The sequence below is a fragment of the Poecile atricapillus genome, chromosome 7 (assembly GCF_030490865.1).
Source record: "Poecile atricapillus isolate bPoeAtr1 chromosome 7, bPoeAtr1.hap1, whole genome shotgun sequence".
In the NCBI taxonomy this organism is placed as follows: domain Eukaryota; kingdom Metazoa; phylum Chordata; class Aves; order Passeriformes; family Paridae; genus Poecile; species Poecile atricapillus.
The window spans coordinates 33,568,213-33,583,650 of record NC_081255.1 but is presented as its reverse complement, the minus strand read 5'-3'; the positions used below and the strand labels follow the sequence as shown (position 1 = coordinate 33,583,650).

The window sequence follows — 15,438 nt, the reverse complement described above, 5'->3', positions numbered from 1 at the left end:
CCCTCAGGGATTCTCCAGCCCTTTCCCAGCTCCCTCAGGGATTCTCCAGCCCTTTCCCAGCTCCCTCAGCCCTCCTGGGGCTCCGTTCCCTCCCAGCCCGGTTCCCGGGGCCGCTCCGTTCCCTCAGGCCCTTCCCGCTCTCTCCCGTTCCGCCTCTCCCGGCCCCGGGGCGGGTCCTGCCCTTCCCTCACATAAAGCGGCTGCTTGGGGCAGCGGGGGCGCTGCCGGCTCCGAGCCGGCTCAGGGCTGGTTCTGTTCGCGTTCCTCTGTCGCTCCGAGCCGGCTCCGGGCTGGTTCTGTTCGCGTTCCTGTGTCGCTCCGAGCCGGCTCGGTGCCCGCTCCATGCGGGATCTGCCGGCTCCGGGATGAGCCCCTGGCAGCAGCGGGCGCCCAACGCCAGCGCGGCCGTGGGGCCGGGCCCGCGGGGGAACGGCACGGGCCGGGCGGCCGAGCGCGGCAGCGCCGTGTCCGTGGCCATCCCGCTCACCATGATGCTGACGGGCGTCGTGGGCAATGCCCTGGCCATGCTGCTCGTGTCCCGCAGCTACCGCGCCAAGGGCAGCCGCAGGAAGCGCTCGTTCCTGCTGTGCATCGGCTCCCTGGCGCTCACCGACATGCTGGGCCAGCTGCTCACCAGCCCCATCGTCATCTCCGTCTACCTGTCGGGCCGGCCCTGGGCCACCATGGACCCCTCGGGCCGCCTCTGCGACTTCTTCGGCTTCAGCATGACGGTGTTCGGGCTGTGCCCGCTGCTGATCGCCAGCGCCATGGCCGTGGAGCGGGCTCTGGCCATCCGCGCCCCGCACTGGTACGCGAGCCACATGAGCCCGCGGGCCACCGAGCGCGGCCTGCTCGCCATCTGGGCCGCCGGCGTGGCCCTGGCGCTGCTGCCGCTGGCCGGGCTGGGCCGCTACGCCCTGCAGTGGCCCGGCACCTGGTGCTTCATCAGCACCGCCGGCGGCAGCGCCTTCGCCGCCGCCTTCGCCGCGCTGGGGCTGCTGTCGCTCGTGGTCACCGGCACCTGTAACCTGGCCACCATCGCGGCGCTGGTGGCTCGCTGCCGGGCCAAGGCCGGCTCACGCTGGGGTCGCATCGCCACCGAGACGCTGCTGCAGCTGCTGGGCATCATGTGCGTGCTGTCCGCATGCTGGTCACCGCTGCTGGTACGTGACAGCTGCCCTGCCCTCCCTGCCCTGCTCTTCCCTGCCCTGCCCTGCCCTGCCCATCCCTGCCCTCCCTGCCCATCCCTGCCCTGCCCTGCTCTTCCCTGCCCTGCTCTGCCCTGCCCTCCCTGCCCTGCTCTGCTCTTCCCTGCCCTCCCTGCCCTGCTCTGCCCTCCCCTGCCCTGCCCTGCCCATCCCTGCCCATCCCCGCCCTGCCCTGCCCTGCTCTTCCCTGCCCTGCTCTGCCCTGCCCTGCCCTGCTCTGCCCTGCCCTGCTCTGCCCTGCCCTGCTCTGCCCTGCCCTGCTCTGCTCTTCCCTGCCCTGTCCTGCCCTGCTCTTCCCTGCCCTGCCCTTCCCTGCCCATCCCTGCCCTCCCTGCCCTGCCCTGCCCTGCTCTGCCCTGCCCTGCCCTGCCCTGCCCTGCTCTGCCCTGCCCTGCCCATCCCTGCCCTTCCCTGCCCTGCTCTCCCTGCCCTGCCCTGCCCTGCTCTGCTCTTCCCTGCCCTCCCTGCCCTGCTCTGCCCTCCCTGCCCTGCCCTGCTCTGCCCTGCCCTGCCCATCCCTGCCCTGCCCTGCCCTGCTCTCCCTGCCCTGCCCTGCTCTTCCCTGCCCTGCTCTGCCCTGCCCTGCCCTGCTCTGCCCTGCCCTGCCCTCCCTGCCCTGCTCTGCCCTGCCCTGCCCTCCCCTCCCTGCCCTGCTCTGCCCTCCCTTCACCTCCCTGCCCTGCTCTGCCCTCCCTGCCCATCCCTGCCCTCCCTGCCCTGCCCTGCTCTGCCCTGCCCTGCTCTGCCCTGCCCTGCCCTGCTCTGCCCTCCCCTCCCCTCCCCTCCCCTCCCCTCCCCTCCCTGCGGACACCCCGGGCCGGGACAGCGGGGCCGGGGGTGCTGAGGCTGCCGGAGAGGAGCGGGGAGAGGTCCCGAGGAGAGCCGGGCTGCGGGAGCCGGGGGGCGGAGGAGGAGAAGGAGGAGGAGGAGGGGAAGAAGGTTCTCGTGCAGAGAGAAAAGCGGGGTGTGAGGAGCGGCTCTGGGAGCCGTCAGATGGGATTTGGGGGGTTTTATTTGCTCCCGCCCTGCAGCAAAACTTCCTTCAGTGTTTTGTGAGAAAACGCATGAGCTGTGACTCTGAGAGCCCGCTGGGTTTGATTTACAGCAGCCTCCCGGCCTCGGCCACTCTGGGTTTTAAGGATCCTTTCTTTGCTTTCCACTATTTTATTATTCCTTCTTTAAGAACCCCTGGTCGTGGTGTAGGAGTGGGGGAGGCAGAATCCACATCTCTGCCGTGCACACCCGGGGGCTGGGATCCCGTCCCGAAAGGCTGGGCTGTTCTATCAAGGAGTAGCAGGATTTTTGGAAGATTTGTACTTGGTATCTTTGAGCAGGATGGGCTGAAGCTGGTTGAGGAAATGCTGAGGTTATGTGAAAGGCTCTTTCTGGCTGGAGAAGGATTTTTCTCCTTGTCCTGTCACCCCCGAGGGTTTCACCAGCCTTGAGAGGAGATCCCTGAGATGGGGAAGCGTTTCCTCCTCCCCCATGAGCAGGGCTCTCACACAGATGGGTGAGGAAGCTGGGATTCCGCTTGGTGCTTTGGTGCCCTGGGCATTTTTGTGCTTTCAGAGGCAGAAGTCAACCCACAAACACCAGGGGATCCATCAGCACTTCCCTTCCCTCGGCAGCAGCAACACTTGGAAGTGTGGAACTTCTTCTGTGGAGTTCTCAAAATCCAGACTCGTGGTGCAGGGGTATTTTTATAAATATATCTCCATTTTTATACATAAACCTCCATTTCCATACATGCAGCCCAGCTAGTACAGCTCTGAAGTGCAGGTCAGGAATCAGAGACCAGATTTTTGGAGAAGTGACCAGGGAGAATGCAAATTTTCACTTTTCAGTGAAAGCCAGCCCGTAGCAATCATTTAACCTGTAGCTGCAGCGCTCAGCAGTTGCGAGAAACGGAGCTGAAATAGAAATCCAGGGCTTTACAGAGGAGGCTTTTTTGTTTCTGTGGCTTTTTCAAAGACATCTGAGTTTTGTAACTGAGAACTAATGGATCCTGGCAGCTGCTGCTGAGAGGTAAACAACGCCCTCGCCACACACGGTATTTTTAGAGCTGATCTGTTGATGTAAACGACAAAATCAAATGTGATTTAGCAGCAGAGGGAAAGTTCTGACAGCGTGGCTGTGCTCTGGAGGGCTCCTTGGAGCGTCCTGCACGTCTGGCTCTGGGCTGGCTTGGGAAGGAGGGAGGAGAGCAGACAGGGCAGGAATTGTTTCCTTTTTCCAGGAGCTTGTTGGGCTCACCAGGGAGCACCTGGGGGGACACCCCACTGCAGTGTGGCATTGCTGGTTTCCAGTTCACACTGATCTGTTTGTTTTGGAGCATGTGCTGACAGGACACAGGGAATGGCTTCCCAGAGGGCAGGGATGGATGGGATCTGGGGCAGGAATTGTTCCCTGGAATAGAATTCCCAGAGCAGCTGGGGCTGTCCCTGGATCCCTGGAGTGTCCAAGGCCAGGCTGGATGGGTTTGGAGCAGCCTGGGACAGTGGGAGCTGTCCCTGCCATGGCTGGGGTGGCTCTGGGTGGGCTTTGAGGCCCCTCCTCACCCAAACCATTCCAGGATTCTGGGGTAGCCCTGGAGCTGGATGGCAGCACACAAATGACTCCGAGGTGAAATGGGGGAAGCTGTTCCTTGCACATTGCACAGAAACTCCACTGCAGCACAAACTGGAATTCTCACAATAATAATTTTGGATTTGCAGGCTACAAAATGATTCCTTCTCGGAGTTGTTTCAAAGTTACTTAAATCCAAATGCTCAGGAATTCTGCTGCTTTTCCTGTTAAAATGCTTCTGCTCCTTATCCCTCCTGGCAGACAGAAACTAAAGACGTATAAAATCTTATTCATAATAACAGTAAAGTTTTAGCTGCTTTTGATGAATAAATCCAATCATCAGCCATATTTCTGCATGCATTTTAAGCCAGACTTTTAATGGCATAAATCATGTTGACTTTATTCCACCTGATGTTGTTCCTCTGCCTTGTGCAGCCTTTTAATCCACTTAGAAGACCAATAGAGGCCATGATAAACAACCTCTAATGATATCAAACAAACAAAATTTCCAGTAGAGCAGCTGTTGGCCCAACAGCTACTCCAATAAAGGGATATTACATAATAAAGCCAGGAACGAGCAGCAGTTGTGTGCTTGGGAAATGTATTCTATTAGCCTGGTGGTTTTGGAGCTCCATCTGAAAAAGGGATGGCAGAGTCTGGCAGGGCCAGGACTGGGGTGGGGTGTGAAGAGCCAGGCAGTGGTTCTGGCAGTGTGGGGCTGGTGCCCCAGTGGCTCCTGCTGTGCTCTGGGTCTGTATCCGTGTTTTCACAAGGCTCTGTGTCCATGTTTTCACAAGGCTCTATCCATGGCCACTGATGTCAATGAAATGTCGTGGGTAGAATCCTCAGCTGCTTCTGTTTAAAGAAACAAAAACAATTCTGTGCTGTCCACGCTGCCCTGCCCTCCAGACTGAGCCCAGGCTTTCCAAGGTCAACACATGGTTATTGATCTGGCACCCAGAATATCCCTTGGAAGGGAAGGATCCTCCCTGGAGCCTGTGCTCCCGGGCAGTGTGGGGACAGCAGCAGCCCAGCTGTGACCTCTGTGGTGACACAGCTCTGAGGAGGTTTCCTGTGGGATCACAGCCTGGCCTGGCCCTTCCCAAAGGCTGGAGCCACAGGACTGGCAGCAATTCCTTGTGGATCCGCTCCCTCGGGCTGTTCCCAGCGCTCTGGGGACTGGCTGCCAGTTTATCCAGGGGCTGGGAGCACTGGGAGCTCTGGGAGCACTGGGGGCACTGGGAGTGCTGGGAGCACTGGAGGCACTGGGAGCACTGGGAGCACTGGGGGCACTGGGGGCACTGGGAGCACAGGGAGCACTGGGGGCACTGGGAGCACAGGGAGCACTGGGAGCACTGGGGGCACTGGGGGCACTGGGAGCACTGGGAACACTGGGAGCACAGGGGGCACTGGGAACACTGGGAGCACTGGGAGCACTGGGGGCACTGGGAGCACTGGGAGCACTGGGAGCACTGGGGGCACTGGGAGCACTGGGAGCGCTGGGAGTGCTGGGAGTGCTGGGAGCACTGGGAGCACTGGGGGCACTGGGAGCACTGGGGGCACTGGGAGCACAGGGAGCACAGGGAGCGCTGGGAGCACTGGGAGCACTGGGGGCACTGGGAGTGCTGCTCTGTGCCCCAGGGCAGCGCTGGGTGCGTGTCCATCTCCGTGGCACTGGGGGCACTGGGGGCACTGGGAGCACTGGGGGCACTGGGGGCACTGGGGGCACTGGGGGCACTGGGGGCACTGGGAGCGCTGGGGGCACTGGGAGCACTGGGAGCGCTGGGAGTGCTGGGAGCACTGGGGGCACTGGGAGCACTGGGGGCACTGGGGGCACTGGGAGCACTGGGGGCACTGGGGGCACTGGGAGCACTGGGGGCACTGGGAGCACTGGGAGCACTGGGGTCACTGGGAGCACAGGGAGCACTGGGAGCACTGGGGGCACTGGGAGTGCTGGGAGCACTGGGGGCACTGGGAGCACTGGGAGTGCTGCTCTGTGCCCCAGGGCAGTGCTGGGTGCGTGTCCATCTCCGTGGCACTGGGAGCACTGGGAGCACTGGGGGCACTGGGAGCACTGGGAGCACTGGGGGCACTGGGAGCGCTGGGAGTGCTGGGAGTGCTGGGAGCACTGGGGGCACTGGGAGCACTGGGAGCACTGGGAGCGCTGCTCTGTGCCCCAGGGCAGTGCTGGGTGCGTGTCCATCTCCGTGGCACTGGGAGCACTGGGGGCACTGGGAGCACAGGGAGCACTGGGAGCACTGGGGGCACTGGGAGCACTGGGAGCACTGGGAGTGCTGCTCTGTGCCCCAGGGCAGTGCTGGGTGTGTGTCCATCTCCGTGGCACTGGGAGCACTGGGGGCACTGGGAGCACAGGGAGCACTGGGAGCACTGGGGGCACTGGGAGCACTGGGAGCACTGGGAGCACTGGGAGTGCTGCTCTGTGCCCCAGGGCAGTGCTGGGTGCGTGTCCATCTCCGTGGCACTGGGAGCACACGGACAGCCCCGGTTCCGCGGGGATCCCGGGCACACAGCCGGGCCTCCGGGTCACGCCCAGGAAAGGTTTGTGAGCAAAACAAGGATCTGTTCAGGAAAATGAGGTGTTCAGGATCCCAGACTGGCTGGGGTTGGGAGTAAAGCTCCTGCAGTTCCAGGGGTAGGGACAGCTCCCACCATCCCAGGCTGCTCCAAGCCCTGTCTGGGGCACTTGCAGGGATGCGGGGGCAGCCGCAGCCTCTCGGGACAGCGGTGGCACCGCTGTGGTGACACTCAGCCCCTTACCCTGTGTCCCTTTCCCTCCCTGCCCAGATCACCATGCTGAGGATGATCTCGGAGCACACGGCTGGGCCCTGCCGGGCCGGCTCCGGGGAGCCCCGGCGCTGGGAGCCGCGCCAGGAGTGCGACCTGTCCCTGACCGCCGTGCGCCTGGCCTCCCTCAACCAGATCCTGGACCCCTGGGTGTACCTGCTGCTGCGCAAGATCCTGCTCAGAAAGCTCTGCCAGGCAGCCAGCGCCGTGTCCAAGTGCTCCAGCACCGAGTGCCGGGACAGGGACAGGGACAGGGACAGATCTGTCTCCCTGCCCGAGGAGATCCGCCGGACCGCGGCCTGAGGGTGTTCCCTGCGGGGAAACCCTCCTGGGAGCCTGCTGACCCCTCACGGTGTCACTGCCAGAGCCAGAGCGCCAAATTCTTCCTGTGGGTGCCACAAGTGCTGGGATACAGCAGGACACGACCCTCTGCAGCCATGGCTGAGCTGCACAGCGAGAGGAGGACATGTCCTCATCCATGGTCACTGCACAGCGAGAGGAGGACACGTCCTCATCCATGGTCACTGCAGAATGGGAGAACACATCCTCATCCATGGTCACTGCAGAACGGGAGGAGAACATGTCCTCATCCATGGTCACTGCACAGCGAGAGGAGGACATGTCCTCATCCATGGTCACTGCACAGCGAGAGGAGAACATGTCCTCATCCATGGTCACTGCAGAACAGGAGGAGAACATGTCCTCATCCATGGTCACTGCAGAACGGGAGGAGAACACGTCCTCATCCATGGTCAGTGCACAGCAGGAGGAGAACATGTCCTCATCCATGGTCACTGCAGAACAGGAGGAGAACATGTCCTCATCCATGGTCACTGCACAACAAGAGGAGGATGTTCCACAGTCACTGCAGAACAGGGTGAGGACATTCCATGGTCACTGCACAGCAGGAGAAGGACATTCCATGGTTCCTGCACAACAGAGTGAGGACATTCCATGGTTCCTGCACAGCAGGAGAAGGACATTCCATGGTTCCTGCACAACAGAGTGAGGACATTCCATGGTTCCTGCACAGCAGGAGAAGGACATTCCATGGTTCCTGCACAACAGGAGAAGGACATTCCATGGTCACTGCACAGCAGGAGAAGGACATTCCATGGTTCCTGCAGAACAGGGTGAGGACGTTCCATGGCCACTGCAGAACAGGAGGAGAACATGTCCTCATCCATGGTCACTGCACAACAGGAGAAGGACATTCCATGGTCGCTGCACAACGGGATGAGAACGTTCCATGGTTGCTGCCACTCGCGGCTGAGATGCACAGAGGAAGGTTCTGTGAGCCTGAAGTAGAGCCTGAGGGAGCTTCTCGTGCTTTAAGGTGGAAAAAATTGTTTTCCTGACAGCCAGCAGATTCTCCAGATGGAATTACTGAAGGGAGATACTCCCTTAAATACTACTGAGAGTATTTAATACTAAAATTACCTCCTTCAGAGAGTCCTTCCTCCTTTTTGCTGGAGGTGCAGAAAGAGAAAGGGAGAAAAAACACAGGAATAAGGAAAAAAAGTTAAATTTGGTTGGATTTCAGTGTCTTAAAACTGAGCAGGGGCTGTGGCAGTGATGGAACATCCATCTCTTCCAAGGACTGAAGGCAGCAGGAGTCTCCTGACTCCTGATAAACACTGATGCGTGTTTTGTTCAGGCAGCTGAAGGGAGCTTGAGGAGGGTGCAGCACCAGGGCAAGGGGAGAAATCCCTGATTTTTCCCTGGCTGCCTGTGGAATGTGCAGGGAGGCTGGAATTGCTGCTTGAGGGGGGCAGATGAAGAGGAGGAGAGGCAGAGGCAGAGCCACTGCTCCCACAGGAGCTGCTTTCCTGGGAAGTGCCGTGTCCATGAGCAGCAAATGCTGTGGGAGGAACGGGGCTGGCACTTGGGGGCTGCAGAGAGCCCAGAGCAGCATCCCAAAGAGTTCAGCTCTTCCTCCAGGAACACAAACGTGGCAGCTCTGGGAGTTTTTAAACTGCAGCAGACTGGAAGCAGTGGGTGGAAGTGTGTGAATTTGTCAGGTCTTTTCCCAAAGAAACTTCCATGGTTTAGTTACAAACTCAGTTCCAATCCATTGGTGCCACATCTGAGGATTGTTTTTTTAAAAAGCTGAGTCTTAAGGCATTTTCTTCACCCTTTTGGGGCTGACAGCCTCTCATGTCTCCTGTTTTGTGGCCTTTGGGGTGAAATCAAGTGCAAATACAATAAAATACAGCTGATATTCCATGTGCCAGGTGCTGTGGAATTCAGGGGTCTTACAGGCAAATGAAGTCCTGCATCTGTGAGGAATTTCTTTACTTACAAAACCTTTACTTTTTTTAATTTGTTTATAAAAGTAATTCCTCAGCAAAGAATCTGTGCCTTCACTTTTGTCCTGCATTGTCTGATTCTTGTCCACATAAATCTGATTTTATCCAGGTGATGTCTGAGTCCAGCCTAAAAGCCAAGGTTTGGCTTTAATTGAAGACCCAGCCTAAATTTAATGGATTAAATGCCTTTTCCAGTTTGAGTTGCTGGACCCTGCTCTGTGCTGAGCTACTCCTGGTGTAACAACTACAGGTTCATCAGTGCTTCAGGGGAAAAATGCTTTAAAAAGTGCCTTGCAGGAGTCAGACTGCGTTGTTGGGATTATTTGGGGCTGGAAAAAGCCTCTTGTGTGCAGAGAATCCCTTCTGTTCCCTCTGTGTACTTTTCCTTTGGGAAAGAGCTCAGCAGAGCCGCTGGCTTGTGAAATATGTCGGGATGACCTCAGCTGCCTGGATCAGCCCTGGCCAGCACATTCCTGGCTCCCAGATTGTCTGGAGTCACGGCTGGGATGGAGGGAAGGGAGAGGGAACCCACGCCTGTTATCCCCCCTTTATGGGAAAAGCAGGGTGCTGTGCCTCCTGAGCGTGGAAATCTGGGGATGGGACACTGGGAAGGGCCCTGCAGCAGATTGAGCTGATTCCTGATGTCAGGGTGGGTTCACTGCACTCACATGAAACTGCTTTTGTCACCAATAGTCAGTGCTGGGATGGGCACTTCTGTCCCTCTGGGGGGTAAAATGAAGGAGCTGCTTCATCCCAATGGGAAGGGATGGGAGTTTCATCCAGAGGGGAAGGGATGGGAGTTTTACCTGGGTGGGAAGGGATGGGAGCTTTACCTGGGTGGGAAGGGATGGGAGCTTTACCTGAATGGGAAGGGATGGGAGCTTTACCTGAATGGGAAGGGATGGGAGCTTTACCTGTGTGGGAAGGGATGGGAGCTTTACCTGAATGGGAAGGGATGGGAGCTTTACCTGGGTGGGAAGGGATGGGAGCTCCATCCAGATGGGAAGGGATGGGAGCTTTACCTGGGTGGGAAGGGATGGGAGCTTTCCCCAGATGGGAAGGGATGGGAGCTTTACCCAGATGGGAAGGGATGGGAGCTTTACCCAGATGGGAAGGGATGGGAGCTTTCCCCAGATGGGAAGGGATGGGAGCTCCATCCAGATGGGAAGGGATGGGAGTTTCCCGTTTGTTTACAGGAGAGGGGTGGGAGCTGTGCCCTCCAGCCCTGGCTCAGTGAGGGGCTGCACTTCCTAAACCTGATCCAAGGAGCTGAGGTGCACCTGGGAGCTTTCATTCCCATCTTTGTGGGTTGGGAAGCTGTGTTTGTGTCGTGGTTCTTTCACAATGCCTTTTCAGCCTGGTTTTGTGTGCTGTCCCTCTGCCTGAGGTGTTCTGGGAGCTGTAGGGCACGGAAAATGCGCCTGGAGATCACGGTTTGCCTGCAAACCACTGGTGTGTGTCCCCCCTGTGTGTGTTGTACCAGCGAGAATAAAGAACCAGAGTGACCCTGGCCTTGGCTGGGTTTTGGCAGGAGCTGCTGGAGGTGGGGCCAGAGCAGATTTTATCTGCCCAGTGATCCAGGGATTGCCTGTGGGAGCTGCTGTGCTGGGAATTCCAGCCCAGGGGAGCACAGCACCTGCACCTGCACCTGCACCTGCACCCCAACCCAGCTCAGGCTCTGGGGTGTCCCAGCACAGCTGAACTGTCTGCAGCCCCTCCCACCAAGGCTCTTCCCGTGTTTTTATCCCATTATTCCCATTATTTTACTGGGTTTTTGCACTTTGGGATTTTAGCAGGAACTTTTTGAGCTCCTCAGGAGGATTGACACAGGGGAGCAGCACTGGGGTGGGGAACCCCAATCCAGCCCAGCACAACTGGGAAATCCCTGGTGCTTGCTGGGTCTGAACTGACACAGGAGTTCCAGACAGGCTGGAAAAGCCCTCCCAGAGCACCGAGTCCAAGCTGTGCCTGATCCCCAGCTTGTTCCCAGCCCAGAGCCCCAAATGCCACGTCCAGGCCTGCCTTGGGCACCTCCAGGGGTGGGGACTCCACAAAATCCCGAATTATAATTACCAGACAATGGCAGAAATACCCCAGAGCCAGCCCCAGCCCCCACTGAACAGCTGGGTTTGAGTTTCCCTTTATCAGTTTGATCTCAGTTAAAAAAAAAAAAACAACAAAAGGCAAATCAGAACCAGGGTTTGATAAGGAGCGGAACACAGGAGAGCTGTGAAGGTAGAAAACCAGAGCTGGGAGCACAAAATAAATAACTCTGTGACCTTCAGCAGGAGCAGGAAGAGCCTGAGCTGAGAGGTTTGGTTGCCCAGAGACAGCAGAAAGCTCCCCAAAATTGTGCTGTGAGGACAAACAGCTCCTTCAAGACACATCACTCTGTGCCCAGGGTTACAGGAGCCTTGGAGAGATCCCACAGAATCCCAGACTGGGTTGGGTTGGGAGGGACCTTAAATCCCATCTCACCCCACCCCAGCCATGGCAGGGACAGCTCCCACTGTCCCAGGCTGCTCCAAACCCATCCAGCCTGGCCTTGGGCACTGCCAGGGATCCAGGGGCAGCCCCAGCTGCTCTGGGAATTCTATCCCAGGGCCTCACACCCTCCCAGCCAGGAATTCCAAGCTCTATCCCAGCCCTGCTGCCATCCCCAGCGAGCCCTGCCTGTCCCCTGCCTGTCCCCTGCCTGTCCCCTGCCTCTCCCCTGCCTGTCCCCTGCCTCTCCCCTGCCTGTCCCCTGCCTCTCCCCTGCCTGTCCCCTGCCTGTCCCCTGCCTGTCCCCCTGCCTGTCCCCCTGCTCCCTGCTGCCTGTCCCCTGCCTGTCCCCCTGCCTGTCCCCTGCCTGTCCCCTGCCTGTCCCCTGGCTCTCCCCCTGCCTGTCCCCTGGCTCTCCCCCTGCCTGTCCCCTGCCTGTCCCTCTGCTCCCTGCTGCCTGTCCCCTTCCTGTCCCCTGCCTGTCCCCCTGCTCCCTGTCCCCTGGCTCTCCCCCTGCCTGTCCCCTGGCTCTCCCCCTGCCTGTCCCCTGCCTGTCCCTCTGCTCCCTGCTGCCTGTCCCCTGCCTGTCCCCTGCCTGTCCCCTTCCTGTCCCCTGCCTGTCCCCCTGCCTGTCCCCTGCCTGTCCCCTGGCTCTCCCCCTGCCTGTCCCCTGCCTGTCCCCTGCCTGTCCCCTGCCTGTCCCCTGGCTCTCCCCCTGCCTGTCCCCTGCCTGTCCCCTGCCTGTCCCCTGCCTGTCCCCTGGCTCTCCCCCTGTCTGTCCCCTGCCTGTCCCCTGTCTGTCCCCTGGCTCTCCCCCTGCCTGTCCCCTGCCTGTCCCCTGGCTCTCCCCCTGCCTGTCCCCTGCCTGTCCCCCTGCTCCCTGCTGCCTGTCCCCTGCCTGTCCCCTGCCTGTCCCCCTGCCTGTCCCCCTGCCTGTCCCCTGCCTGTCCCCCTGCCTGTCCCCTGCCTGTCCCCTGGCTCTCCCCCTGCCTGTCCCCTGCCTGTCCCCCTGCTCCCTGCTGCCTGTCCTCAGCCAGCACCCCTCGCTTTGTGTCCGTGTGTCTGCAGCTCCTGGGAGGATGTAGTGGTTTAGATTTGCTAATTTTGTTTCCCGGCCAACACACCAAATAAATGTTGTGGTTTTAAAGCAGCAACTAAAAAAAATCACTAGAAAACGTATCTATTTCTTGCTGTGAGATATGGATTAGAACAAGAGCAAAACAGGTTTAAAACTTAAAAGGAATAAAGAAAGTTTATTAACAAAACTACAAGAATAAGAAAACCAGAATAAAACCTCCAGAAAACCCCTTTATCCCCCACTACCCAACCATTCCCTTATTCACATGACAACATAGAGACAAAAAAACTTTGGTGTTTAAAACAGTCCCAATTCTTGCTATAGTCTTTCCATCAGTCTTTGTAGAGAAACAGAAGTCTTCTTGTGCTAATCTATGGAGTTTCTCACAAGGAAACTATTTCTGTTACAGTTTTCTATTTCTCTGATGGCAGCTGCCCGGAAAAATCTGTCATCAGTCCTCTCCTCCCATTTCACATCACTCTGAGGTGTGTTATGGCTCATGAGTCCAGGGAAGGCATTTTTAAGGATGAGTTATTCAAAGGCAAAAGTTCTCTTCATCTGTCTCTGTGAGCATCTCTGGAAACTGAAGTTTTCTCTTTGCCTCTCAATGGCCCGAAAGGTGAAGTCACCCCAGGACAGAGGCACAGGAGGAGTTCCCATCCAGCTGCTGCTGGGGCTTGGGGAAGGGACCTGGGGCTGTCCCAACACTCTGAGGGGAACGAGCCCAGCCCTGGGGAGGCTCCAGGAGCTCTGCCTGTTGTGTTCCTGCTCTCCCCAGCATTCCCAGTGGGAACAGGGAGCAGCAGGAATCCCGAGCACCCCTCGGCAGCACTCCGGGCTGGTCCCAGCCCCGGGCAGTCCCTGGCTCCCTCCAGCTCTCCCTTCCCTCGGAGCAGTTGGGATTTTTCAGGGATGAAGTCAAAAGGAGAATTAATCCAGGCTTGTCAGGAAGACAGAGCAGCACCAGCAGTGACGGGGGTGCAGGAGCTGAGCCCCCCCTGTGCTCCAGGGCACGACATGAAAGAGCTGCTCTGAATATGAAATATGTCAAATATGCCCAAATGCATTTTGTGAAAGACAATGTATTTATGTTTGGGGCTGCTTTGTTTGAAGAACCCATCGTGGCCAGGGCTAGAAGCCCCAGTTATTTTGACTTTCTGTAAACACAGTGGTTGGACAGACCTTGCCCCCCCTCCCCACACAGGCTGTTTGCTCCGAGGAGCCGCAGTTCTTCCATGCATCCATCGGGACAAATAAATCCAGCATTTATAACGGCTCTGGGCTGGCAGATGGAGGGAAGTGTTCATCCCCACTTGGAGTGGCTTTTCAGGGGAGGAAATGTCATTCCCAGCAGCTCGTGGTTTATGTGACAGGTTGGAGTCGGGCACATTTCGCCTGATTGTTTGTAGTTCCCTGGCTCTGAACGTGAACAGAGACAAAAGCAGGCCTGGAAAAACCCTCTGCCCACATTTGGGCACGGCTTTGTTCTGTCCTGGCCTCGGGGGGAGGTCAGAGCCTGGCAGTGCCCAGCTGTGCCCAGCCCCACGCCGAGGGAGCTGCCACAGGGCCAGGGCTGAGCCTGTGCAGTGCCCAGAGAGGGTTCACTGAGCCAGGGCTGCACCTGCAGGGCTTTGGGCTGGAAATGCCCTGGCACAGAGCCCCACCACCCCAGGGCATTACCTGGGATGGGAATGCTCCAAACCTGGATCCCAGCCCCCTCCATCCCCTCCCCAGAGCACTGGGGCTCTGCTCTGTGCCCCGGGACTGAGAGGGATCTGCAGCCTGTAATGCCACAACTTTAAACATTCAAACCCAAAGGATCGGCCAAAGCTTGGGCTCAGGGATCCTGGAGGTCTTTTCCAGCCTAAATAACTCTGTGATTCTGTGGATCTTTGAAAGATCAGATCTGCTGTGGCTGTCCCAAGGGCAGGGCTCGGCCTCCTGTGGCTGAGGAAAATCCAGCAGGGCTCGGTGGCTCCGAGCAGAACCAGCCCCGGCTGCCCAGCTCCACCTCCGGGGATGTTTACACTGAGACAGCCAAGAACTGCCTGTCCCTGTGTCTGTGTCCCTGTGTCCCCATGTCCCAGTGTCTGTGTGTCCCTGTGTCTGTGTGTCCCTGTGTCCCCATGTCCCAGTGTCCTCAGTGTCCCCATGTCCCTGTGTCTGTGTGTCCCTGTGTCCCTGTATCCCTGTGTCTGTGTGTCCCTGTGTCCCTGTATCCCTGTGTCTGTGTGTCCCTGTGTCCCCATGTCCCTGTGTCCCTGTGTCTGTGTGTCCCTGTGTCCCTGTATCCCTGTGTCTGTGTGTCCCTGTGTCCCCATGTCCCTGTGTCCCTGTGTCTGTGTGTCCCTGTGTCCCTGTATCCCTGTGTCTGTGTGTCCCTGTGTCCCCATGTCCCTGGTGTCCCCACTGTCCCCACTGTCCCCGGTGTCCCCAGTGCACCCACAGTGTCCCTGGTGTCCCTGGTGTCCCCAGTGCACCCACAGTGTCCCTGGTGTCCCTGGTGTCCCCAGTGCACCCACAGTGTCACACTGCCCTGCCTGCAGTGTCCCTCGTGTCCCCAGGGCCAGCTGGGCAGTGGCACAGCTCAGAGCGGTGCAGGTGGGCTCAGAAACCTCCGCAGTGCCTGGGAAATGCAGGTGATGAGCGACAGGAGTTTCCCGGTGGCGCTGCCTGGTGCTGGGTGGAAGGTGCCCCTCGGGGAGGGTCTGTGTCCCCTTGTGTCCCCTCGTGTCCCCTCGTGTCCCCTCGTGTCCCCTCTGCTCTCTGCTGGGCCCTGCAGCCACCAGGCTCACCCTGAACAGATGCCCATGGCCAGGAGGGCGTTTGAATTCCAGTTTCCCACTTGAGCCAGATCCCACCTGGACATCAGACATCCCCAGCTTGTGCCAGCCTGGAGTGTAACTCTGGAATTAAATCACTCAGTGCTGATCTTGTGTTGTGATTCCGTGATCTTCTCCAGTCCTATTAGAAACACCAGGGACCAAAC

The 15,438-nt window shown here is 58.7% G+C and overlaps 1 protein-coding gene across 1 annotated transcript; it reads left to right on the top strand.

The window, feature by feature from the left end:
- Positions 1 to 198: 198 nt before the first annotated feature.
- PTGER3 (prostaglandin E receptor 3) lies at positions 199 to 9,672 on the top strand. The gene is made up of 2 exons (XM_058842530.1): positions 199 to 1,163; positions 6,579 to 9,672. Exons 1-2 carry the CDS (start codon positions 366 to 368, stop codon positions 6,879 to 6,881), a joined length of 1,101 nt encoding a protein of 366 aa, XP_058698513.1. The 5' UTR covers positions 199 to 365; the 3' UTR covers positions 6,882 to 9,672.
- Positions 9,673 to 15,438: the final 5,766 nt, after the last annotated feature.